This window comes from Cariama cristata, unplaced genomic scaffold, assembly GCF_000690535.1.
Source record: "Cariama cristata isolate BGI_N322 unplaced genomic scaffold, ASM69053v1 scaffold5074, whole genome shotgun sequence".
In the NCBI taxonomy this organism is placed as follows: Eukaryota; Metazoa; Chordata; class Aves; order Cariamiformes; family Cariamidae; genus Cariama; species Cariama cristata.
This window is the reverse complement of record NW_009614534.1, coordinates 5857-32679: the sequence shown is the minus strand read 5'-3', so window position 1 is coordinate 32679 and position 26823 is coordinate 5857. Positions and strand designations below refer to the sequence as shown.

At 38.3% G+C, this 26823-nt stretch overlaps 1 protein-coding gene across 1 annotated transcript in view; it reads left to right on the top strand.

The window, feature by feature from the left end:
• SECISBP2 (SECIS binding protein 2) overlaps positions 1-25890 on the top strand; it is a 29690-nt gene extending 3800 nt beyond the window's left edge. Inside the window, exons 2-14 of the mRNA XM_009699456.1 lie at positions 123-210; positions 2958-3007; positions 5909-6010; positions 7793-7912; positions 9122-9254; positions 12257-12426; positions 13976-14114; positions 14564-14693; positions 16450-16670; positions 17411-17565; positions 18016-18217; positions 19853-19958; positions 25737-25890. Of these exons, the coding sequence (XP_009697758.1) occupies positions 123-210; positions 2958-3007; positions 5909-6010; positions 7793-7912; positions 9122-9254; positions 12257-12426; positions 13976-14114; positions 14564-14693; positions 16450-16670; positions 17411-17565; positions 18016-18217; positions 19853-19958; positions 25737-25890 (1770 nt within the window). The remainder of the gene's footprint in view (positions 1-122; positions 211-2957; positions 3008-5908; positions 6011-7792; positions 7913-9121; positions 9255-12256; positions 12427-13975; positions 14115-14563; positions 14694-16449; positions 16671-17410; positions 17566-18015; positions 18218-19852; positions 19959-25736) is intronic.
• Positions 25891-26823: the final 933 nt, after the last annotated feature.

The window sequence follows — 26823 nt, the reverse complement described above, 5'->3', positions numbered from 1 at the left end:
CTACACCTTTATCTGTGCACAAGTTGAGAATTTTTTAATTTATGGGGTTTTTTTATGTTTAACTCTGTTTAGGTCAGTGATTTTAATCCTACTTTTATGACACCTGACTGTCTATTTTACAGGTAGATACTTCTGTGGAAAGCAAAACTTCGTCAAAAACTTTAGATGAAGCAGTAGCCGGCTTGATTCCCTCTTCATTTGATGGTAGAGGTAAGTGCTCCAGACACAAATTATTTGCGTGTATTTTAACTGCTTGCATCTCATCAATTTGGAAAACTTAAGTGTTCTGAGGAGCTGTTGATGTGTAAAGTAAAGAAGGAGTTAAACAGCAAGCTCATTACCAAAGAAGAAAACCAAACAAATAAAACCATATCAGTTTCTTTTAAATGAGATGACCAGTAAGTATTTTAATTTAATTGAAATACTTAAGCCCAGAATTGTTTGAAAAAAGGTTCTGTTCATTTCTGTCTTGGAGGCGTCACATGCATTATGCATTGAATTGTCCAAGTGCCTTGCACTGCATTTCTGTGTATATGCAGATACACACCACTCTGGACAGTTCAGTCCTTATCTTCCCACTGACTTCAGTAAGGATTCAGAAAGGGCAGGTTAATCTGCTGAAGTGCCTTGAAGGACCCTCTAAAGGTGAAGTAATTCCAGAGACTTTAAAGTCATCTGATAATGTTTTTTCTTCAAACATTATCCTTGGTTCTTATCTCCCAAAATAAAGTAGCAGTTTGTGGTGAGTTGACCTTGGCTGGCGGCCAGACTCCCACCCAGCTGCTCTTTCGCTCTTGCTCCTCAGCAGGACATGAGGAGAAAATAAGATAAAAAAGCCTGTGGAACAAGATAAGGACAGCGAGATTGCTCACTAGTTGCCCATCATGGTCAAAGCGGACTTGGTGAAGATTAATTTGTTGCCAATTAAAAATAGGGTTGGATGGTGAGAAACAAAACCAAAACTAGAACCACTTTCCCCTCACCCTCTCTTCTTCCCAGGCTCATCTTCACTCCTTTGTTCCTGACTCTTCTACCTCCTCTCTGCCTCAAGCGGCACAGGGTGGTGGGGGGTTTCAGTCAGCTTGTATTAGCTCCTCTCTGCGGCTCCTTCCTCTGCAGGGCTGCAGTGGGAACATCCTGCTCCACCATGGTCTTCTCCAGGGGCTGATGGAGAGTCTCTGCTCTGGCACCTGGAGCACCTCCCTCCCGCCCCCCGCTTCACTGGCCTTGGTGTTTGCAGAGCTGATTCTCTCACATTTTTTCTTATCCCTCCCTCTTACAACTCCTGCACAGTGTTTTTTATTCCTTCTTAAATATATTATCACCCAGGTGCCACCAGCATCGCTGATCAGCTCAGCTGTGTCTGGCGGTGGGTCTGTTTTGGAGCGAGCTCGAGCTGGCGGTGGGTCTCTCTTGGAGCCAGCTCAGGCTGGCAGTGTCTCATCTTCTCACAGAGGCCACCACTGCAGCCTCCCCTCACTACCAAAACCTTGCCATGTAAACCCATTATGCTGTTTAATTGTTCAGTGAAAGTTTTTCTCATTCTTAAAGAAAAATCTATCTTTTGTTTTGTGTTTGCTGTGTGTTAGAAGTGTTTATAAAACCTAAGTGTGATGCTTTCAATCATTGGTACCTCTGAGTGGTAGTGAGTGAAATTCTTGTACACTGAGGCACATTAGGAAGTCTTTCAGCTGGTACATATGTCTGTAAAACTGCAAAGTTTTTAGAAAGTAGAAAATACTGATGTGGCCTTGTACGTGAAAGCTGTGTGACTGAGTGGGATAAATATTAAAGAAATTTTGTATATAAATACAGCAGAAGTTCATTATTTTTAAGAAAAATAGTAGAAAATGAGCTTGGAATTATTTGTATGTATTTAGTATGACACAGTGTAGATTTCCAATTACAATTTCATTGAGCTGAATGTATGTATATAATGCTGGACAATATATGGACTAGTTATAATTCTAGAGAGCTTTCTAGAGAAATAAAATGTGTGAGTGTCTTATTTCAGTCCTTCATCAGAAGGAATATGGCTAGCTGCTGTATTTGCTAGTCCTTGATTAATTCATTCCTGATCCTTTTTCTTTTGAATATTTGAGAGATATTTCTGAGACATCTTATATCACTTTTTTTCCCAACGGCATTTCCTGAAACACCTACAGATGGCTCTGCTCAGCCACATGTGTCTTGGGCCATGGTACTTTCACAGCCCCCAAAGAAAATTGTGTCATCACCAGCATCCGAAGGTCTTTCCAGAGGCAAAGGGAAGCAGCATAGTGAAGCAAAGGTACTTGAGGATTGTCTGCTCTAAACTATTTTCTGTCTCTTGTGATTGTGTGTCCTGATGTGAGACATTGCCATTTTTTTCCTAGGCTGTGTACAGTGTCTGCTTCTAATGCAGCTTTTAAGAAGTAATATAAAGTTACCTTGTCCTTATTAGAATTTTTCTTCTCTTGTAGTGGAAAAGAATAAAAAGATGGCAAAAAGACACTGCTACTCCAGCAACACGAACTTCCAAGTTTTAGGCTGGACTATTTTCAAATTCCTGACCCTCAGAATGAGACACGAAACATGGAACTCTTGCTTTGTTTGGGTGGATATTTCCTATTGAAATCCCAGTAGTCCCAATACGTTCTGATAACCATACAATGCGCTTCAAGTGAAGAGTTTTCGCAGTAGCTCTGAATTTCTAAGAGATCTTGAATTTTCCTTGTCCACTTAATGTCCTAGCCTGGATTGATTAAGATATCCTTGAGTTGTATAAGTGTGGTCACTTTCATTTATTTTGGTAGGTGGTATTGAAATAAATCCATTTCTAGTGGTCATGCCTCATGATTTTTTTCAGCAGTCAGAAACAAAAAATGACGCCAGTGAAACTGAGCTTGAAGAAGGGATGGAGAAGAAGAAAAAAAAGAAGAAAAAGAAGAAAAAAGCAAAGTCACCCACTGATGTAGAGAAACCTCAAAATGAATCTACTACAGTACAGGAACCACCAAGGATTGAGGTACAGTGCAGAGGTTTTTGTTGCTGTTCTTTTCAGTGTTATGAGTGTATTGGAAGACAATATGTTAACATAGCTTTGTACAAATTTAAGTTGAAGTTGCATTTGTTGAGGATATTGATTAAGGTCCATGTCAGGTGAGAAGTTTGTCAGAAGTTACTGGTAGGGAACAGTTGTGCTTTTTGACTCATCATGTATTCGGTGGGCACAGAGGAGTACAGAACAGACTTAGGAGCAAATTTGGAATGATGCATCTAAGAATCTGGATGTTAATAGATAACAATAAAATTCAAATTTCCTAAATTGATAGTACTCTGTGGTAAAGTGCACAAAGGATGGGGAGTGTACTGGGTAGCACAGTGTGCCAGAGTTTTAAAGAATGTGGTGCTAGTATTACAATTCTATCCATCTGTCATCTGGAAACAATTTCTTTCTAACACAGTTGTCACTGCTTACATTCCTGTTTGTTAATTCCAGGTTTTTTTCAAATTAATATAGCTGTAGTATTGTGATACTGTTGTGTATCAGTGTTCTGAAGGCTTTAGACTCTCATGCATTAAAGAATTGTAGTATGGTCCATGCTTTAAGAGTGCTTCATTGAAAGCTCAGTATTGTACAGCACTATGTAGATGTGTTGATTTATATGTTTGATCTATTGTGCATAATGTTCAGTTTGTGAAATGACAGCATAAAGAAGCTTTCCTGGCTGGCTTCTGTTCTGTACATTTTAACATGAAACATGGAGCAGAACTGCGACTACATGTTCTTTTCATTGTGCGGTTCATTGTCCTGGAATGGCACAAGAAATTACTGTTTACAGACATCTTTGTTAAAGTATTATGGGTAGAATCAAAGATCTACAGGTTCATTCGCTCATGAGAACATACCCATTTTTTACTATATGCTACCATATGATGTCTGACCTGCGAATGACATGTCATCTGACAGAAAGAGAATGGCAGGAGTATTGGAAAATAGTAGGAAAGTAATGGAACTATTGGAGACAAAAATGGAAAAAAATGACATCTAATCATGGAACATGATATATGTGTTGCACTGAAATCCGTGATGTGGATGCGGCATCTGTTATGGCATTGGGGAACAGCTTTCAGACTCTCCTGGCTTGCTGTGGATGCTTGTGTGCTTATCAGTTTGCAAAATGGGCGAGAGGCTTGTATGATGCTCTTGAAATAGAAAAGCATGAGAGGATCATACACACGGAATTTCTGGGCACCCGGGAGATTTAAGAAGGTTCTGCTATGTGCAGCAGCTCACCAGAGCAATATGTTTGATTGCTTACTAGTTTTATGAAAGTCACTCATTTATAGACACTGTTCATGAGCATAAATGGATGCATTTTGGGAAAAGTAATCCTATTTTTTCTATAGACAGTGATAGGCCCTGAGCTAGGTATTTTCCCTGAGGCGAAAAAAATTGAAGCTGCTATTTATAATCAGGTCAGTGTTGTTAGTACTGATCAAACATGCAAACAGTACTGGGCATCATTAGGAAAACAGAAAATAAAATGGGTTATGACAATACGTAAATCCAGGATGTGTCTGATCTAAATATAGCATTGATTTTGTTTTCTTGTGTTTCCCCCACTCCTTAAAAAAATATGCATACTTGAACTAAAAAAGATAGACAAAAGACTCTAAAAATAATCAAAGGTATGAAGCAATTTCTATGGGAGGCAAGACAGAATAAACTAGGACTTCTCAGTCTGTAAAAGACATGGCTAAGTGGCAATCAGAAGTGACAAGGAAGTAAAAGGAAATTATTTGATCTTTATCCTAACTTTGATGTCCTCTGGTTCTTACAGGTGATGAGTTAAGAGCAAATACAAAGAGGTGTAACATCACACTGAGTGCTAGATTTTAATTATTCATTTTGCTACAGGATATTGCAAATGCCAGAAATTTATTTGAATTCAAGAAGTGATTGGACAGACTGAAATAAAAATTTATTCTAGTGAGGGCTATTTAAATGTGAAGGTACTACCTCTGGTTCAAGATGTCCCTAAGCTGCAAGTGTGTGTATGTGAAACATTTTTCTCTTTCCTGCCGTCATCTTTTGGCATATTTCCAGGATTCTTGGAAAATAGTTCATTGAGTGAGGTGTGTCTGTCCTTATACTAGAGTTTCCTAGCTTGGGCTGTTTAAATGAAGTCTTTTGGGCTCCAGAAGAAGTGTTGGTATGTTCAGTAGTATCGTATCCCAGCTAAAACGGCCGCTCAGAAAGTGGGAGGAGAAGCAATAGAATGAAAACCGAGCTGGTGGATCAGGATCATTATGAGAGAGATAGTGGATATAAGGTGACCAGTGTAAAGCAAGCTCCAGCCTGTCTGCAGTTAGTTAATCCAGAATCTGGATAGTGTATCCTCTGCTAATAAAATTTACTCTTGTGTCTAAGCCTACATAATCACTTGAGTGATTTATCTGTGTATTTCCATACTGTAGTCAAGAGTTATTACCCTTTTGCCTGCCCTTTTTTGTTCTTCACCACTCACATGTTTAAGGCAGAATTGCACAGCTGGAGACTATACTGGAAGAAGACGGAAGTTGTTTGCAAGGCTGTTAAATGATCTGAAAAACGCTCCTTTAGGCGCCATTTACCTCTAATTATTTGTATCAGCTGACAGCAACAACATGTTGGTGTTGGAAGCATTTCTCTTGTGAGCTCTTTCAGCCCTGAATTAGCTGCTACATGGATGACTTAACTATTGTAGTGCCGATTATGGTTGGTGACAGGCACTGTGCTTGGCTTTTGAATTTTTGTACAGTGAAACAAATTATGATGAATGTTTGATAAGCAGGGAGAAAATTGTTTGAATGTAGGAAAATCAGTTTTGAGAATATGGACTTGATAGTTCTTATGAAATGATCTTCTGATTTACTTGTTTAGGATGCTGAGGAGTTTCCTGATCTGGCATCTGCTTCTGATAGGAGAAACAGACTAGGATCTCAAAAATCGTCATTTACTGCTGCTGTCAGAAAGCAGTCTGAAGTAAGTAGTCTTACGACATTATGTGAACATTAAGAAAACAAGCAGGAAAACACTGCAAGATTAAAATGAGACTAAAGGGGGAATTCTTTTGACGAAACGTAGGTGCTTATGATGGGGAGCTCTGCCCATGGCAATCCTCTTAGGTACTCTCTGGACAGTGAAGAGCTACTCACTGTTTTCAGTAGACTCATATCATTCAAAAGGAGATACCTTTTTGGTTTCTGAACTGTTATCTAAACTCTTGGATACTGATCCTGATATAGACACGTCTGTTGTGGACACTGGAAGTCAGTTGAGATGAATTGTGTTTATGTAGTTTATTATCCTACAGGTAGTGTTCTAGTTTGATCTTGCATTTTGTAAGAGGAATACTAAGACCCTTTCAATTTCTGCCTTTGCTGTTTGTTCATATAACCAAATTTCAAGGGCATCTGAACAGTGTGACACTGTGTTCTCAAGCTGTGCAAGGGTAAGAACTTGAGTCTAACATCAATGATAAATCCAAGCTATTTTTTTTTTTCACGAGTGAAATAAATCCCAAGGATTGACTTGGAAATTCATTCAATATGGGAATGAATTTCAAACATAAATCACAAGAATTGGAAATATGATTGCTCTGGAAATGCAAATAACATAAAGGTGAAATTTTAGGTTTCTGTTTCTTTGGAACTAGTTTTGCTGCTAGAAATTTTTGTCCTTGGTGTTGCTTCACTGTGAATATTAGTAGTTTAAGAAAAAAAAGAAACACCACAAAACCCCCAAAACCCTTGCTTGCTTTGTTTGAGGCAGTAAATTGTATTGACACGGGGGAGTGAGCAGCAAATGACACAGTAATTGCTCAAGCCAGGTTTGATACAAACAGAGTGCTAATCAAACTTGCACCTCAAATGAGAGAAACCTTTTAGCTTTGTAGGTGTAAGTGTGATACAACCTCTCAAAGCTTATGCAGGTGGTAGTGACCTGTGATCGTTAAGCCACTCGTAGTCCTCTGTAACAAATATTTAAAGATGAAGCTGCCTTGCTGTTGTTTTTCTTCCAAATCTGAAAAAAAATAAGGAAATCATGAATCTAATTAAGTAGTATGGCAGCCAGTAAATGATGGCACTTTTAGAAGGCCACAGAGCCTTCTGTTCTCTACGCTGAACAGCCCTGACTGTCACAACCTGTCTTCATAGGAGAGCTGTTCCAGCCCTCTGACCGTTTTTGTTGGCCTCTTCTGGACCTGCTGTAACAGGTCCATGTCTTTCTTGTGCTAGGAACCCGAGAACTGCACACAGGACTCCAGGCTGGGACACGCCAGAGCGAAGTAGAGGGAGAGAATCACCTCCCTCGACCCGCTGGCCACGCTTCTTTTTACACAGCCCAGGATAGAACTTTCTGGGCTTTCTGGGCTGCAAGCGCACATTGCTGGCTCCTGTCCAGTTTTTCATCCACTAGTACCCCCAAGTCCTTCTCTGCAGGGTTGCTCTCATCCTTTCATCCCCCTGTCTGTAATGATACTGGGGATTGCCCCAGCCCAGGTTGAGAACCTTGCACTTGACCTTGTTGAACTCCGTGAGGTTCCTCAAGCCTGTCAAGGTCCCTTTGGATGGCATCTCTTCCCAGAAGCTTATCAACTGTACTACTCGGCTTGGTGTCATTCACAAACTTACTAAGAGTACACTTAATCCCACTGTCTGTGTTCCATTTGAATTTAATATCATTCTTCACTTTACCCTTTTCCATGTGTCTTTTAAATATTTTCCTTTCCCCCTTGTCACCTTTTGTCTCTCAACTTCAAAGATCTGTCTCCCTGAAGAGCCTTGGGATAGTCGATCTCCCACAGTGGATGGAACTCCCAAGGTGGATGGACTGTCAGGGAAGCAAGCTTCATCATCTGTATTAGAAAGAAAGAAAATGCAGGTAAATGAATTTATGTTTGAAAAGAAATTTACAGCTTAAAATGACAAAGGAAATTAGCACATTTAAGTACAAGACTAAGTCCAAGCTCATCTGCGATTGTATTTGTACTTTGTCAGTCGTACTTTGAAATCGGTGACAAGATTATCTTGATTATAAGCACTCAGCGCTAGTAATTGCCAGCCTCCAGTTTGTGATACAGTGTTTAGGGAAAAATACTAGCTTCTCATCAATGTCTGCGACTTTCAGATATCAGGAATTTTTCTTTCACCTATCTTATTTGATCATGGCATAAATCCAGTCCAAACTAATTGTCTTAAGGAGTTGGGAACCTCTTAAAAGTGGTTCTGCCAGAGTAAGACAAGGAGGCAAGGAGATCCACTTTGCTTGGGGCAAGGAGGAGAAATACAGAGCAGCAGTGGGGTCAGTAAGTAGTTCCGTGTTGGTGAGTAGGTTCTGGCATAGCTCTGACGCAAGATGAGATCCTAGGCTCAGAAGGAGGAGGTCACATTCCTTAACCCTTTGGAACAGAAGCTATAGTGAATTGATCCTCTAGGGTAAGACTTCTAAAAGTGCAAAATCTGTGAATCATTTCCATAGCAATTTCTGCTGTCTTGGTTTTCCTTTTTGTAGTCTTTGCTAGACTATTAATTTGTAGTCTCTTTATGTTCTGAATCATTAAATGTGGTGCCAAAGGTGGGACACTGCTTTTGCCTGCTCTTCAAAGCAGACAGAAAGGCTAGTGCTTGTGAGGAGGTGGTGCTTAAAGATGATGACCTCTCCTTTTAATAAGACATTAAAGATAATAGTGTATGTGTATTGTAGTCACATACCCTGGAAGATTCACAGAGTAGTTTTTGTGTACTTTTAACAAAACTTTAAATTCTGGTAAGCCTTTTTTCTTTTTCAAAGTTAGGTGGCAGTCTGACCAAAGTGGGAGCCTGACATAAAGCACCTCCTTTAATAAAGACTTGATAATTCTATGCTTTATTCCAGTAGCTATTAAAAAGTTATTTGAACTGTTTTATGATTTTTTTATTTTTCACATTAAAGTTGATGTGTATTTAAAGATCAAAATACTTTCATTGAATCGAGTTAAACATCGACAGTATTGTGGATGAAGATGTTAAGACTGTGTTACACACCGTACAAAATAATAGTCTTTATATTCTAAAATGGAGAGCATTGCTAATTGGTACTGAACTTGTTCAGGAAATATCCAGGAGCAGTAGTAAGAAGAGTCAAATTCCTGTGCAGTTGGATTTGGGTGGCATGCTGGCAGTCTTGGAGCAGAAGCAGCAAACAGAGAAGTCCAAACAGTCTTCTAAACCTGTGGTGTTTTCAGGTATTGGTTACAATGAAATTTCCTTTCTTTCAGCTTCAGTTGTTTTTAAGTATTCAAATGTTAAATGTAGCCTGTTTTCTGATCTGTAATGATCTCTGAATATGCAGGCAGGAGCACAGTTGACAAGATACAAGAAAAAATGAAGATTCTTTTTTTTAAAAAAAAAAAAAAAGGACGGCAATCTGAATTTTTTGGAGAAAGACTTGGGGAAAGGAAAATCTTCGGGACGATGATTTGTAAAAGAATACTTTTATATAAATGAGAGGTGATTGAAATTTAGCTTTGATGAAAATGCTAATGTTTGTGGAGATTTTTGCTTTGTCTTAAATACCTGTGTTACTCTTGTGATCTGGACCTGCAGGAAGGGGCTGCACAGTAACAAAGGTTTTCTTAAGCGCCTCTGATGCTAGGAATCCTAGAGCTGTAACTTAAATTAAAATGTTTCTTTGCAAACAAGGGGGTTATATGAGAGTCAGTCAGCCCAAGCCAAAGGATGAGTTCTGCCACACCTGATAATTGTGAAATAATTGCTGCTAACAAAATGCCAGGGTTTGGTGATGGAGAGAATCTTTCAGACCTTGTGGATGCATAACCAGGAAGCAGAAACAAATAGCTCTGTGTCTTTTTCATTGTAGGTCAAAATTCTGTCTTGGCTATGTTAGTGCAGTATATTTTGCAAAAGGAGGCATGATATTTGCTAGAATTTAACGATAATAAAATTTCTCTCTTTATTTCAGTAAAGAATTTTTTTAAAACTTGCTTCAGAAAGAGAGCTAATAACGAGAGAATTCATCTCACAATGTTTTAATATCATAGCTGAGCTTTTAAATAAAAAGCTCAAAATATTAAACATCTATGAGATTTTCCTTCGCTAACTGAGAACTTGTAAGATGTTTCTTTAAATTTTTCTGCAATTGATACCTTTTTTTCATTTGAGTCAGTCAAACTCAGTGCTGCAGAGGTGCTAATAACAAGTTTTGTTTCTGTAAAATTGTACAGTGCATGGATTGTAGATGGTGGAGCACAGAGATACGGGTCTGTCCTGATTTCTGCCGGGGTAGAATTCATTTTCTTCCTAGTAGCTGATACAGTGCTGTGTTTTTCGGATTTATTCTGAGAATAATATTGATACTACACTGATGTTTTAGTTGCTCAGTAGTGCCTGTCCTAAGTTAAGGATTTTTCCTTTTCCCGTGCTCTGCCAGCAAGCAGGTGCACAAGAAGCTGGGAGGGAGCACAGCCAGGACAGCTGACCCAAACTAGCCCAAGGGATAATCCATACCACAGAATGTCATACCCAGTATATAAACTGGGGGAGTTGGCTGGGAGGGGCCGATCACTGCTTGGGGTCGGGCTGGGCATCGGTCAGTGGGTGGTGAGCAACTGTACTGTGCATCACTTGTCTGTTTTTTTATTTGCTCTCTCTGTTATCTCCTTTTTCATTACAATTGTAATAAAATTATTATTATTATTTTTATTACTGACTTTATTTCAGTTATTAAACTGTTCTTATCTCAAACCACGGGTTTTTCCTTTTTCCGATTCTCCTCCCCATCCCACCAGGACTGGGAGTGGAAGGAGTGAGTGAGCGGCTGCATGATACTGAGTTGCTTGCAGGGGTGAAACCACAACAGGGTCACAATACCTGCTTTCTCATCCTAAATTGCCTGTGTCTGAATCTGCTGCAGAAGAGAAATTATTTTAATAAGTTGAAGTAATTTGAATTAATTGAAGCAGTAATTATTTGAGTTTAAATTACATTTTGGAAATGCATCAGTCATGCAAAATGACACAAACTGTTAAAGCCATCAAGTTCAGGAATGTGAGAGCTGTGTGAATTTGAAATGAAGAGGTGATGTACACAGTGAATGAAATATCATGTGTCTGCAGGATGTATATTTATGTATTGCTTCAAATCCAGCTTCAATTCTTGTAGTCACCTATGTTAACATACTGCACAATGTTTGTGACAGTGTTCTCAATTTGCCTTTGTTACACAGAGCCAAAAAAGAAAGGTTGTGGTGTAGCAGCTCTTATGAAGTAAACTGTTTATGCTGATAGTACTTTATGTGGTGTTGGAGGATCAGCTTATAAATACTTTGGAAGCAGTAAATGAAGATGGCTTAAGACAAGCTGCCAGAAGCTTTGGCTGTTTTTTAGGGGAGATAGGTTGCCTGAGTCACAAAGGTGTCAAGCTCATTCCACTGATACTTACGTCATTCTCTTCACTGACTTGCTAATGTGACCTTATATTGCAGGTAACTGAAGCTTGACAAAGTTTTCTCACAGGATACACCAATTCCTATTGATAGCGAGTTGAAAATAGAGAGTAGTTTTTAGGGTGTGAGGTGATGGTTTGGAAGGTCCAGGTTGAGTGCCTTGGCCACTCATTTAAAGCCTCTATGCTCTAAACCCTCTGAAAAATGCAAGTAGACATCAGCTGAGAGCTGTGCTAGTTAAGCAAAAGAGACTTAGCTGTAGCTTTGGATTACTATTTACCCATCTGCAAATAAACTTCATCCAGATTCATTAAGGTGTAACAAACGGTAGGAGTAAGTGCTCCAGATTATTACAGCAATTAAATCTAAAATCTGTAATAGTGCAATTCAGTATTTATCTTAACGCAGTGCAGAACCTGTGGAGGAGGAAATGCCATTTCCATGAAACATGGAGATTCCTTAAGGTTTACCAAGCTGGCATGGCATGGTGTTGAAGGTAGCTTGGAGTGCAGTGTTTTGCCAAATTCTGCTTTTGAGAGTTCAGGGACAGAGGTTGTGATTCTAGTTGTATAATAAAAGTAGAGGACATGTCAGTCTTTTGGGATGAGAATCTTTACTAAATAACATTGTTTAATGACACAGGATTCGCTCTAAATAATAGCAACACAACACAAATTTAGTATGTGTATAGTAGTCCTAATCCAGTCATTAAACTTGCATTGGATTCTAGTTTAGGTATTTGTTACTGTTGTCTGATGCAGACATTTTGGTTTTTTATCTCAGTTGGTGGTGCCATACCATTGCTTTCTAAAGAACCTGCTACAGCCACAAAAAGTCACCGGTTAAACCAAGGAAAGATGCCTCATAACCCTTTGGATTCCAGCGCTCCTTTGGTGAAGAAAGGGAAACAGAGAGAAGTCCCTAAAGCAAAGAGACCAACACCTCTTAAAAAGGTGCTCATATTTTTATCTTAAGTAGTACAATATAGGCTAATGTAACTTCAGTATTACTCTGCGAGTCTGTTAAACCTTCTTGTATGGATATCTGCATCTCAGCATCCACTTGTCTGAATTAAATTTTAGCTTTCCTTGGTGTAAAAAAAGGGAGTGGGCAGGGAAGAAGAGGGGAGTCTTGCTAAATAGCATATACAAATTCCCCCAAAATATATTTTCTTACTTAAGTCACTTGATAGCTGAAGAAGCACCACTACTAAAGTGTCCACAGAGCGTTGGTACAAAGGAACATCTGAAGAAATCTTACTTAGTTTGGACAAGATATGCTTATTTGCAGGACTGGGGAGAATGGTTCAATCAAAGGTAGTAATTAATGTTTCTCTGCTCTTCCAAGCCAGAACTTAGCTGATTCTGCAGCAACTAGTATTAGATCCACCTGGCAATTTCTCTTGTATCTTCCATCTTTGCCCATTTGTGTTGCTTCCTGTCATGTCTTCTATACAGAGGATTTTGAGATACCATTCCATCGCTAAGTCACCTTTTGGTTTAGAACAATTCTTACGGAGGTAGTGAAGGTAGTTTATTGGTCATTCTGTGTTACTTAATTGAATTTGAGAACTGTACAATATAAACAATATATAACATGTAACAAACTCTGGGGAGTGATACTAATTACTGTGTCTTCTGGCTGTTCTGTCTTCATGCCTTCTACTTTCCAAAGTAGGTTTGAGAAGACAAAGATTGCTTTGTCTGTGTAATATCTGTGTTCCGAGTATGGTAGGGAGCTTGTTTTTGTTCTTTGTTCGTCTTTGACAAATGCAAATGGAGAAATTTACTTTTGTAATTAGATTCTGTGGTGTAATTAATTAAAAATTTGGGGTAGATTAGCTGAGCTAGTGGTCATACATAAAATGACTGCATCTTAGCAGCTGTGAAAGCAGAGAAGGAAGATGAGTTTCAGGAAACCGATTATTGCTTTCACCTATGGTAGCACATTTGGATCTAGCATATGTCCTACTTTCCTTCCTTCTGTGTACCATACAGCGTATCTATCTATGGTAATTTCTTCTCTTTTTCTTCAACCAGCAAATTCCAAGACAGTGATCTATTAGACTGACTCAAGATTTTTAACAGGGGAATAAGGGGGAAGAGTAACTGTGCATACATATTATATATACACACACTTGAATGTTTGGCTGAATTGCTGCAAATTGAGTCTGAAACAGAAAGGCAAAGGGAGACTTTTTCACCTGCTTCTCTGCATTGAAGGAATTTGTCACTTTAACTTTAGTTCTGCACTTGTAGTTGATCCCTAGTAATTATTTTCTCCACCAAGACATTGGGAATCAAGGAAAAAAGTCCTGTTCTGTGTAGATTTAGGGAGTATCTCTCTTTTTATGTGCAAATTTAAAAAATCCTGAATGCTGTAAACTTTGAATGATAGTGCCAAACTTCTTTGAGTAGTCTGTATGTAAACACTTCACAAGAGAAACTGCTTTATTATCTATGTGACATAGAATAATTTGGTTTATATTTTGGGTTTTTTTAGATTATTTTGAAAGAAAGAGAACAACGAAAACAGCAACATCTGTTAGAACAGAGAGCAGTACCAAAAGATGAAGATAATATTTGTCTGTCTGCAGAAAATATTACTGAAGATGAAACGCTTCCACAGGATAGTCAAGCAGGTATCTTTCAAAAGAAGCCTATAATACAATATGTAAATGGAGATTGGAGAGTGAGCACAGTTAGTCCTTTCAAAAATATGTGCCAAATACTGCCAAATGAAAACTGTAACCTCAGAATTTTCTAAGATTCAACTTCGGCTTATCTAGAGTTTAAAGTCTACCAAAGCTGATAGTCAGTGTAGTTGAGTAATTGGGATTACTGTTCCACACTTCTATGCCTTTTGGATTTGTTATGTATCGTAATGAGAGTCCCTGCATCTCTGGCAATCTGTTTAAAAAGAGGTAAAATAATAAAAACTCAGAGAAAAAAATGTATGACCTCTTCCCCTACTACCACAGGCTGTTGTAATACTGAAGTAATGACTCTTCAAGAGATACTTGACAAGTTAGTCTCTTCACAATGCTTTTTGATCTGTCTTTTCATTGAAATATCTTTATTGACATGATAGCTGTTCCTGTAATGCAAGTCACTGAAGGGTTTCTGGAGAGCACAGGGATCAAGGAATCTACGGAAGGTTCTATGACTTCAAAGCAGCTAACCTCCAATCTTCCAAAAATCCATAGTAGGAATTTTAGAGAGTAAGTACTGATTGTATTGATGGCTGGTTTTCCACAGTACCGCTGATAGGGCATTTTTCAAACTAGGTACTTCAGTTACATTCTGTGCAATGCTAATTGGAGTTTAGACTGAAGCTTCTACTTTTTTTTTTTTCCAGTTTTTCTGTAAGCGGACACACAAACAAAGAAGTTATATGCAGAGAAATAGTCTGTACATTGTTGTAATTCTCACTTCAAAATGCATGTTCCTTGAAGGAAAAAAAAGACCAGAAAATCATTAGAGGCTAGGGAAGGAAAAGGACCTGCCATTAAAGTATAAGTACCTTATTTTAAATAAATGGAGTACCAGCTTAATATTTAAGAGAAAGAGTAGTATATTTTACTTATTTTTAGTGTGTACTTTGGTTTTCTGCTACCAGACCAAATGGCAAAAATGTAAATAATGTGACTAACCAGATGACATTTTCATGTTGTGGCTTGTCAGAGAAATAAAGGGAAGATTTATGAGTTGTTATGTGCAAACACGCTTAGTTTTTTTTAAACAGATGTGTATACATGTTTCCTTATAAAAAAAGAAATAGTCATTACTATATGTGAAGAGGTCAGAGATCCAGTCATGACAGTTCAAAACAGTTATTTTAGGTAAACAGTGTTTCAGCTTGTAGTTTTCATTCCATAAAGGCACCACTGACCTTTTTGCAGTTCATGTTATAGTAACAGTTAATATTGATACAGCCATTCTTCCTGATGCCATATATTAGCTCTAATTTAACTTTTAATTGCATTAAAAATTACTTAATTTGTGTCTATGCAACAGTGTTTTGCTGAGAGCACAGTTTGGGTTGAATATGTACAGAGCAACTCAATCCTGCCTATTATAGGATGTAGAGCATTGGGCAAAGCTTAAACTATTTTGTGTCTTTAGATTTTCAGTGTTTTAGTAGAGTTGTCTTTGAGACTTAGTGAAATCAACAGGGAATAGTAAATAAAAACTCTTGTGACTTAAATAAAATTTTGAGATAATTGTATCTCTAAGATCCAGGATAGATCTCGTGATCTCTTCTCGTAATCTTACGTGAATTTCCATCTTTCTGTTGACTGTGCAGTTGAGATATCTTTAGTTTTTCTCTTTGAGGCCCTTCTTTACTGAACGATTCTTTGTGTAAAAGATGGGGGTGGGGGGAGGATAATTTGGAACCTTTATCTTTCCCAGGGAATACTAGATGGACAAAGTACATCCATTTTTATCCTTCCCTTATGAATGCCACAAGTCTGTAGTCTGATAAGTGAAATAGGATGACAGACAGAAAATGTGAACCTAGAGGGGAGGAATTTGATCCAGATTTCCATCTTTGTTATAATTAGCCTTGTATTTGTAGAAGTAAGTTAGAATTTTTTACTTTGGTTGCTGTACTTTGACTTATGTGCATCAAAATAAATGCCCTCAGAAAAATGCTTCACTAGAAAAACATACATACATCTATATTTATTGGTATAAAATATATATATATGTTTATTGTACATGTGTGTATCTATTTTTAGTATACTTTGATAGGGAAGCCAGATATCACAAGTAACAAAACTTTCTATAAGTTCTCAGCCACTGAAAAAAAATCTTAAGTAAATTTTTGTTTTCATGTGTATAACAGCTGTGTTTGGAGTGGAAACAGGAAAAAAGACAGACATAGAATAGAATAGAAGGTAAACTGTTTATATTTTACATATTATATACTCATGTTTTACATATTTGTAATTTTAAGGTTTTTCTTTCTTCCAGTTATTGCAGCCAGGTACTTAGCAAAGAAGTTGACAGTTGTGTGACAGATCTCTTAAAAGAACTGGTTCGTTTCCAAGATCGCTTGTATCAGAAAGACCCAGTAAAGGCCAAGATAAAACGCAGGCTTGTTATGGGTCTTAGAGAAGTTTTGAAACATCTGAAGCTGAAAAAACTGAAGTGTGTCATCATCTCTCCTAACTGTGAAAAGATTCAGTCAAAGGGTAAATAAGTTAAAAAAAAAATATTTCTTTAATAAAAAAAAAATGTAAAAAAGGACACTCTATGTAGTGGCAGCTCTGTTATTACTGGAGGAACTTATTTGAGTAGCCTTTGAAGTCCAGTCATATAAAGATGCGTTCCTTCTCCAGATTGTTTTCTGCTGTGCAGCTGAAGTGTGAGCTGAGTCAAGACTATCTGGGGTGGGGGAAGTTATCTCAAACTAGGATCCGTTTAGTTAATGTTTGCAGTGCAGCTGCACAAAAGATTGCAGTGACACAGCAGAAGAGACAAAGGTTACTGATGCCAGTTGTGCCACAAGAGGTCCTGCTGTATCAGTCTCTTTTAGGCCACAGGTTGACAATAAGTTGTCAGCAATAGTTTGTTTAAAATTTGTTGTAATTATTATCATTACTTTCTATTAACTTTTAAATAATTTATTAACAGCTGGGTCTTTTTTTTTTTGATACTAGATTAGACTATACTACATGTACAACAAAATACAGAACAGCAGCAGTCTAAAGATACTGCTCATTAAGCATTAAGAAAAAATGTCAAATCCTGCTTTAAAAATGGAGGTCTAATGCTATTATTGAGATCCATGTATTTTTTCCTATAAACTTTTGTAACTTCAAAATGCGGCCATAATCTTGGGGTATTCTTTGCAATCTTTTAACTGTACTGTCCTTTAGTTACAATCAGCTTGAATAGCATCATTCTTTGCTAATTCTGTTGTTTGCTCCAGGTGGGTTGGATGAGACTCTACACAACATTATCGACTGTGCCTGTGAACAGAATATCCCGTTTGTTTTTGCCCTTAATCGCAAGGCCCTAGGCCGCTGTGTGAACAAAGCAGTGCCTGTGAGTGTGGTGGGAATTTTTAGCTATGATGGGGCTCAGGTAAGCTGAAATATGTAGGTTCATATTTTTGATTAGCTTTACTTTTTACCTGTAAGGAAAAAAAATACTCTGACTTTAAGGTTTTGTTTGTTTGTTTTGCTTTTGCACACTTACACTCTATTCTAGGTCAATGGCTTATATGAAAATTTGATTTTAGAAGTACATTCAGTCAGCTCTGTTCACCACAGCCAAAAAAGTAGTTTAGCTGTCTCTTCATGACATCATCTGCATCTAGATCTCTTTCCAAAATTTTTTTTTTTGGCAGAGTTGGTGTTTTTATAAAAATGCTTATAAATGGTTTGTTTTTCATGTCTTTATACATACTTAGCTACTCAACTTTTATATATGAACATATATGTTCTGAATAAGGAATATTTGTTACAGATTTTCATGGAGATGTTAAAACTTACTGTACGATTTAAGCTTTACTAATTCTTTATATTTCCATAGGACCATTTTCATAGAATGGTACAACTGACAACAGAGGCCAGGAAGGCCTACAAAGATATGATAGCAGCTTTAGAGGAAGAAGCTGAAGGAGGACTAAAAGAAACCCAAGCCAGCATCTCAACCACTGAATATGAAAAGAATGGCTTATCAGAAACTGGTAAAACATCTCCCAAGAGCTCTGATGAGGATGTACCGAATTATAGTGAGTATTTACCAACTTGGTTTTGGTTCAGTTTTCATTCAAAGTGCTCTTCAGTCCTACAATTTTCACTGAAAAAAATGGCACTTGACACTTTAGTGGTTAGTAAGGGGATGCTGATACACTGCAAGTCTGCGCTGCCATTCAGCGAGACCTGGCCAGGTTGGAGAGTTGGGCAGAGAGGAACCTAATGAAGGTTCAACAAAGGCAAGTGTAGGGTCCTGCACCTAGGGAAGAATAACCCCATGCACCAGTAGAGGCTGGGGGTTGACCTGCTGGAAAACAACTCAGTGGAGAACGACCTGGGAGTCCTGGTGGACAATAAGTTGACCATGAGCTGGCAACGTGCCCCCGTGGCCGAGAAGGCCAATGGTATCTTGAGGTGCATTAGGAAGAGTGTGGCCAGCAGGTCAAGGGAGGTTATCCTCCCCCTCTACTCTGCCCTGGTGAGGCCACATCTGGAGTACTGTGTCCAGTTCTGGGCTCCCCTCCCTGGTTCAAGAAAGACAAAGAACTACTGGAGAGACTCCAGCAGAGGGCAATGAAGATGATGAGGGGACTGGAGCATCTCCCTTATGAGGAAAGGCTGAGAGAGTTGGGTCTGTTCAACCTGGAGAAAAGACTGAGAGGGGATCTTACCAGTGCTAATACCTCAAAGGTGGGTGTCAAGAGGATGGGGCCAGACTTTTCAGTGGTGCCCAGCGACAGGTTAAGGGGCAACGGGCACCAGCTGAAACTCAGGAAGTTCCATCTAAACATGAGGAAAAACTTCTGTACTTTGAGGGTGACAGAGCACAGAGGTTGTGGAATCTCCTTCTCTGGAGATATTCAAAATGCACCTGGAGACGTTTCCGTGCAACTTGCTGTAGGTGAACCTGCTTTGGCAGGGCTGTTGGACTAGATGATTTCCAGAAGTCCTTTCCAACCCCAACCATTCTGTGATTCTGTTTTAAATTTTGCTTTTCTGTGATTTTTCCCCTGCCCTCATAACTTCATAAACCTGAGGTCAGACCTTGCTGAGAAAGTCTTAGAGAAAATTCCCTCTAAAATCCACTCGTGGCAGGTGATGCTCATTGCTTTGTCCGAGGAGGTTTAACAGAGCTCCTTATTATTTCTGTTTGTTAAAAAATTCTCTTAAGTTTTGTTCTAGAAGTGTATACTCTATAACTATGGTGGACTTAAGTTTTGTATTGAAGCCTGTTTGAGATGCATCTTCCTGTCCAAAAGTGTTCATGTTTTGAAAAGCCCTTCCACTTCTAGAAACACATTCCTCCATCTCTGCTCATACAGTCACCAGACAACAAGTTACCACAGATACTAGGCAACTTGAAACTTGTTTGGAAGTTTTGAAAACAGAATTCTGACTTTTTCTAAAGTTGGATCCAGCTTCAGAGTTAGCCTTGCCTGAGCAGGGGGCTGGACACAAGGACCTCAGTGGATCCCATCACTCCTAAGTATTCATTCATGTGTCATCTGATGTTGTGTGGTGTACATGCCCACATGCCAACTTAATCCCAGCACTTACTTTGAGGAGGAAGTAGAGAATCAGTGTGACTTTTCATTTTAAGTTTTTCCTCAAGTATTATACAGTAACCTTTTTGTTTGCTTTGGTGTTTTTTTTATTCTAATATTCCCTAGTTAAAATCTGGAAGAGAAAACTTGAAGAGGAATATAACCCATATGCACTGGAACTGGAAAAGAGGGCCGCTGCTGACATGGCAATAGTGAATTTGGAAGACCGTCAGTAAATCCGGATCCAATTCTATTGGGCTTTTAATTGTTTTTCTGTTTTGTTTTTTTTTTCTTTTAGAACCCTAGGAAGAGCATAGCAAAACAAAATAATTTAAGAAATATCTGATGTCAGCTAAGTAAACTGTTCTGAATCCCTTTAAGCAAAATACACACTGGAGCATATGAGGCACTAGCTAATGCTTTTACGTTCAATGTATTTGGCTGAGTATTATAGCAGATGACAACAGCAAATTCTCTTAGCCCCGAACTACTTGAACTGGCCTGGCATATTTTAGTAGTTTTATGGACTAGCATTGATTTGTTAGTGGTACAATATAGCAAAAAAACTTGCTAGAAGGATAAATTTATTTGGGAAGAGATTCCATGAGCCAGAAGGTTGGGGCTTGCAGGGAGTTTAACTCGTTTAAAGAACTTCAGCTTTTTTTGATTGTGGGTTTGGTTTTAGTTTTTTTTTCTAAATAAACCCGCTCAAGTGGGCAGGCTGGCATCAATATCACTTTCTTCCAGTCAGCAAGAAATTAATTTTGGGCTGGCAGCTTGATTGAAGCTAATTAAGGAAGCTCTTCTCTGTGATACTTTGTTTTTCTGGGGTCATACAGCAGGTGTAAAGGAGAGAACATGGACTACAAAGGTCTGAAATTCCTGAAGCGAAAATGCTCTGTTTAGAAATTTTATAAAATTAATTAAGGGTACAACAATGATGTTTCTGCTGCTACTGAGACTAGTTTATTGTAGGTCCTCCTTTGAAGTTAGAGGATATTGAAGGACAGCAAATGTGCCAGCCTGCTATCCTATCTGTACCTTCCCCATGCCAACAAGACTCCTCATTCCTTCTGTTTGGGGTTGTGTTGGTATATATACATAAGAGTTTTCGATCAATCTCAGTTTGTATCTATCTAAAGTAGGGAAAATTTGTATCTTATAGGAAATAGAATTTGTATCTTATAGAAAATAAAATTTTAAAACCAAAATGTGCTCATAATTGTGGTGGAGCACCTTAGTAGGAATGTCCTATATAAATACTGTTGTTTGCAAGTTGCAGACAGAGAGGACAACCCTAAAGAAAGTAATTGGAGGATGCACATGTAACTTCTGTCAGCTGTTCTGAAAGATGATACAGATGCCATGTGCTGCTGCCAGCATCTCTGAAGGGTGACTGTAAGTGCTTCACCACACTGAACATCTGTAGTGCAATACTTTGGAAAGTAGCTGCCTTGTGAAGTTAGAAGTGCTATAAAAACTTCAAATAATTTTGAAATTCAAACAATTTTGTAGAATGTAAATTGTATAAAATCTGTTACAATATATTGATTCTATAAAGTATGGTTGTGACTTAAGTGTACTCTTCTGGTGGGCATTTAATGATACCTGAAGTGTCAGTTTCGTGGACAAATGTTCATAAGGGAAGCTAGCCTTAAGCTGAAATGTGCAGTTGGTCACTAGTTACGATGATGATCTTTCTGTATTAGTTTGTTTTAATCTTAAATGGAAATTGAAGGTGAAAGACCCCAGTGATGAAAGATGGTTTAGGCCAGCAGATATCCTTGATCCAGAGGTAAGTTGTGATGTATTCATACTTGTGCCACTTCATACACACCTGAAACTGCTAAACCTAGTTACTGCATGGAATGGGGACCAGTTGGTGAAGATCACGTAAACAGCTTTTTTTTTGACAATATTTTCTATTTTGTCTTGCCGTAGAAGAGCATGAAAAGTTGCTTTGGAAATATTACAGGTGGTTCAAAATCTTAGGGAGTTATTTCCTGTCCTTAGAATGTAGCAAAAATATTCCCTGTAAGGGGTCATGGCTGTGTCCGTGAATTGTTACACAGATATGTTTTTTCACAAAGTTGAGCTAAATCTGGCAATCTTTTTTTACTCCTTGCAGTATTTCACTGCAGAGACAAGGCAAAGCCCAACTATGCTCATCCAAAACTCTGACCTCAGTCTTACAAAGCCTTACCTTCCCACTCAGCACATTGGAACTAAAGTCTGCTCCAAATCTGTTTAAGAAATAGAGGAGGGACAATTCAAGAAAAGTCTTCTTATAGTTGTCTCTTAGCCATAAAAGGCGTCATAAGAAATGCAATGGGGAAAAAATTCCCTCTGTTGGTGTCAGAAGTCTGCATCAGCATTGATTTATAATTGCCAGTGTGAAAAATGGGGAAGGTGGTTTCTGTATAAGAATTTTCACCCTGCATCTGTGATGAGAAAAAAAGGAAGGAAGGGGGGGGGGGGAAGGGAGGGAAGGAAGCGCGGAAAAAAAAAAGGGGAAAAAGGGAAATTCAGGAAAGTCTTAGAATGAGGAGAATGCTTTCTTCAATGTGGGAAACAATCTAATTTAAATCTTAACTGTTAGGAGTTAACCTAGGGAAAAGTATGAAGCTTTCTGCTATTGCTAGGAGCAGCTGACCCTATGGACTCAAGCTATAGTGATTCTTAGGTGCATCTTACTTGCTTCTGGATTGTTGAGAAGGTAAGACAGAAAACCTGAATTACGCCTCAGACTTTTGTTTATTAGATGCAGAAGGACAAAAGTCTGAACAGCAATGCAGTAAAGCAGTTCTACTGTGGATTAAGTAGGTCCTCAGCTTTTCCATCTGCAGTTGTTCACGAGGAATAGTCTTAGAATTCATTCAAAATAGAATTTTTTAAAGCTACCACAGTTACCTCAGAAGAATATACAGAAGAATAATTTGCAAAAGCTAAAGAGTCTGCTTTAACTTAATCTATCTGTATTTTTGAGCATTAGTCAAAAGTTCTTTATTTAAGTACAGAAACTTTATTACCAAAGGAAATGTGTCTGAACAATGAACTTGCTGACACCAGAAAGGAATGCTCTTCAAAACACTGGGAACAGAGTATAAGGGTAAACGTATTAAAATAAATGGGCAAGTTGAAGTGCCTTTAAATAAATGTGATCCACATCTTAATATTAATCTCTCTAAATCATATGCCAAGATCCTGAAGCCCAAAATTAACTAGTTTGCTTAATGAAATCAAACAGAAGCCATACATTATATTATATTGTTTGAGCAGCGCAAGCATTACTGAGATGACTTTTGTTCTTCATTAGCTGAAATAACTGGCAGCAGAAAACCAGCAATAGTTCCAGCATGGGATGGGTAGTCTTTCTTGTAGCATGTAACTTAGTTATTCTTTGGTGCAGTAAGGATGTCCTCTTTCACCTCAAGCTTCAGGTGATTCTCCTCAATATCAATTTCAGTGCCAGCACTAGCACTCACAAATACGTCTTTGAGTGCTATGATATTAAGAGTACTGGGTACTCTACCTTGCATACATTTCTCCTTTTAGCCTGTTTGTTCCTTACTCCATTAAAGGCTGTTTTGCTTGTTGCAGGTTTCCTGAAGAAGAAAAAGTTCAGAATTATTTGTTAATATTGCTTTCAAAATTAAAATGGGGTTTAAATGGGGTGTGGCACTGTTCAACATGCAGCAACCATGTGCTGCATCCAGAAGTTACCAAAAGTAATCTTTCATCTAACTGTTGGAGAGAAACCTTAAAAGCTAAGTATGGGCTATTTTCTTTAAAGGAAGGCCAGCTTCGATGGGCAGTACCATTTATGAAGTCCAGTAGTCTCTGCAATCCAACTAGTCTACAGATGTAATGAAATTAATCTACTATATTCAGTATGCACATACTCTTTTGGGCAAGATGAGAACTACTGACTGATTAGCACTTGGTCAGTGGACTGAAGGAGCAAGCTGACGTAACCGTAACGTATGTCATAGATCAAGCAGATTTTACTAATGAGAGGGTCAAGAATGACAATGTGTACAGGAACACTGATCACATTGTTATAGAAATACGTTCAGTTGCAGAAGCATCATAGGCTATTTATAAAATTGGGAGCATAGGAGATACCTCTTCCAAAAGTTCTTACCCATGTTTTCTTCCAGTTTTGCATCATCTTGTCATGTTCACTGATGGCACTTCTCCAGGTATCAAATTCTTTGGTCCATCCATCCTGACCAGCACAATCTGAAAATTGTACATGGCATGATTACATAACTACATAATGATAAAGTAAGTTGAGATCTGCTCAGGTGCAGGACTTCCTGTGGAGGGTGGGGCTAGGAGGACTAAAAGCCTTGTCCTTCATTTTGCTCTACCTCCTCTTAAGTTATTTGGAAATGAGCTCTGTTCAAATGGTCATGTCTCTTCCCCTCTGCAGCAAACTTTGTAGCCTCCAGAGTAAACAGATTCAATGCCTCTATCTGTGATTTGAGGTCTAGAAAATATGACCTATGAGTTAAGAGCTCGAACTCATCTAAGAATCACAGGAATGCTCCAGTTAGATCACACCAAGCCTGGGAAGAAGAATGATGTGATACAGCTATGTCCAGTTTGTAATTTCCCCATTTTTCGGTAATGTTACGTACTTAACGTTATTTTTCATTCCATTGGGAACTCTTTAAGAAGGGCTATTTTACTGAATCTTGATAAAATTCTAGTTATGTCTGCCAATTTGTCTTACAGAATGTGACACTGGTGGTGGCACACATGGATGTAGTATTTTCTATTTATCCTTTGGGACACTAGCAACAGTATATAATGCTTTTGGAGCACAGTGAAAGCCTCCCTCTGTTTTGTATTTACAGTAGTTTCACTGAGATGCTCTTCATTCTGCTTCCACCACAGATTTCAGAGTAACTAGGGTGATGGCAAGACAACTTGTGTAACTCTTAAGGCTTTTCTCTGTCACTGGGAAAAAAAAAAAAAAAAAAGGGTTGAGCTGTTCTTGACAGATTTATGTTTCTTATGAACCAGCTAATTAATACTTCCTTCAGCCTGCCAAGAAAATCCATACTAGATCAATTTTCATTGCTCCTGCTAAAGACTATCCAGACCTTCTTCAGGCCTGGATAAGTTCTCAAAAGCTAGTTGCAAGTGATACTGAAGTTGCATCAGTCAGTTGTGGGCACCTGAAGATCTTCCATAGCTGCTGAAGTTAGCAAACTGTCCTCCTGCCCAGTTAGTGTCAAATTAAGAGGCAGGAACTGTCCTCACCAACTACAGGTGGTTTACAGATCATCTTGATTTTTAAAAATTCTGAGTGGTGAGGGTTTCTCTTGGCATTAAAGAATTTTTCTACATTACCCTGTAGATTTCTGGCACAGTACCTATTTTTAACACGCTGGTATTAATCTGACTTCCAATTTGTGTCCATTAGTTTAGCAGTTTTGGTTTCATTTCTAGATCATAACTGCTAATTTGCAGGTTAGTCCTTTGTGGAAAGGGGTAGAGGAAGGTATTTTTATGGCTCTAAAACCTTTTCATAAACAATTGGAAGTGGATACTAATACAGTAAGCAAGAGTTACCATCTTCAGATAGATGCACATATATTTTATGGGTGAAAATTACATAGGTTTTACTCATGTCAGGCCAAACATGGCATACATTCAAAACCAGCCTACCTTTATCTTTGACTGTGATGAGCACTTCTGATGTTGTGTTCCCAAGTTTTGAGATGAATGAACATTTATATTCTGTGTTTTCTGATACTGAATCTTTCACCCAACTCAGAACATGCACTCTGCTATCAAACAGCATGTGAGATTGCTCAGTGATGCATGTCTTCATCTTTTGTCCGTTCTTCTTCCAGACAAAATAGGAGTCATCTGGACCTGTAAAAACGTCAGCTTATTTTGTAAGAAAAGACAAGATGAGGCTTTGAAAAGAAAACAAAAGCTTAATACATCAAGATTAGGCTCAAAAGCATATATGGTTGATTGTTACTGTTTCTAGGTTTCTTCAGATGAATTTCTGGGTACCAAAAACCTGGGATAAAAAGGAGCTAGCACTGGTAATTCAGGTTCAAGCCAAAGTTGTAAATGAGTTCCTATGCATAAAGGAATTCTATCTGGATTCTCACAGGGGGGACCTTACCCCTCGAACATGAGGAACATCAGCACTGTCTGCCTAACTGATTTCCTCTGTAGATCTAGGCCACATTACTTGCTGCTGATCAAGGTAGCTTCTGCTACAAAGATGAAACCATCTGAGACGTGCCTTGCAAAATCTGAAATAAGGGCCAGGAGGGGAAAAAGTTCAAGAACTCATTGGAACCAATAATGAAAGAAGCAGAATTGGAAAAAGCACAGAACCATTAGTCACAGCAGGCAATTAGGCAAGACAGAACTTGGAAGAAGCTTGGATCAACAACAAAGAGCAATCTAATCTTTTAGCCTTGTTGGTATTATTTGTCTTAACCTGCAAGGACAGAATCTGAATAAATCAGAGATTGACAGTAGCCCAGAGGACAGAACAGCTGTTGCCAGAAAATTAGCAAGGTTGGCTGAAGTGTACTTGGCAATATTGGGAACCTTTTCATTTAAAAGACAGACCTCTGGGCCAAGCTAAGAGCTTTGCAGTAATTTTGATGTTCAAAACATGCCTATTTCTCCCTCTGGGCCTAGGATCTAGACTAGCCTTAGCAAGACAAGATGTAACAAGAAGTTTGCGGTAAAAAGAAAATAAACTATTTTTGCAAATATGCCTTGAGAGAACAGGTAGCCTACTACAGAAGTCAGCTTTTGTTATGAGCATTTCAGATTGCAAATCAATGTGGTGTTTTTCCTCTAGAAAAAGATTTGATTCTAGGTTATTGTCCTCAAAATAAATTAAATTTTAGATAATCATGCAGGGAGGCAAAAAAAAAAAAGTAGTCTTTACATCAGTGCACTTCCTCAGCATATTGTGTTAAATTCTTAACTTATTTGGAAATAAAACTAATATACTACAAATATGGAGACGTGAACTGGTAGCAAGAGTAAGGATGAATGACAAAGAACATAATCTAGCTGAAGCCTGGTAGAGCTTCTATCTAAGGGAA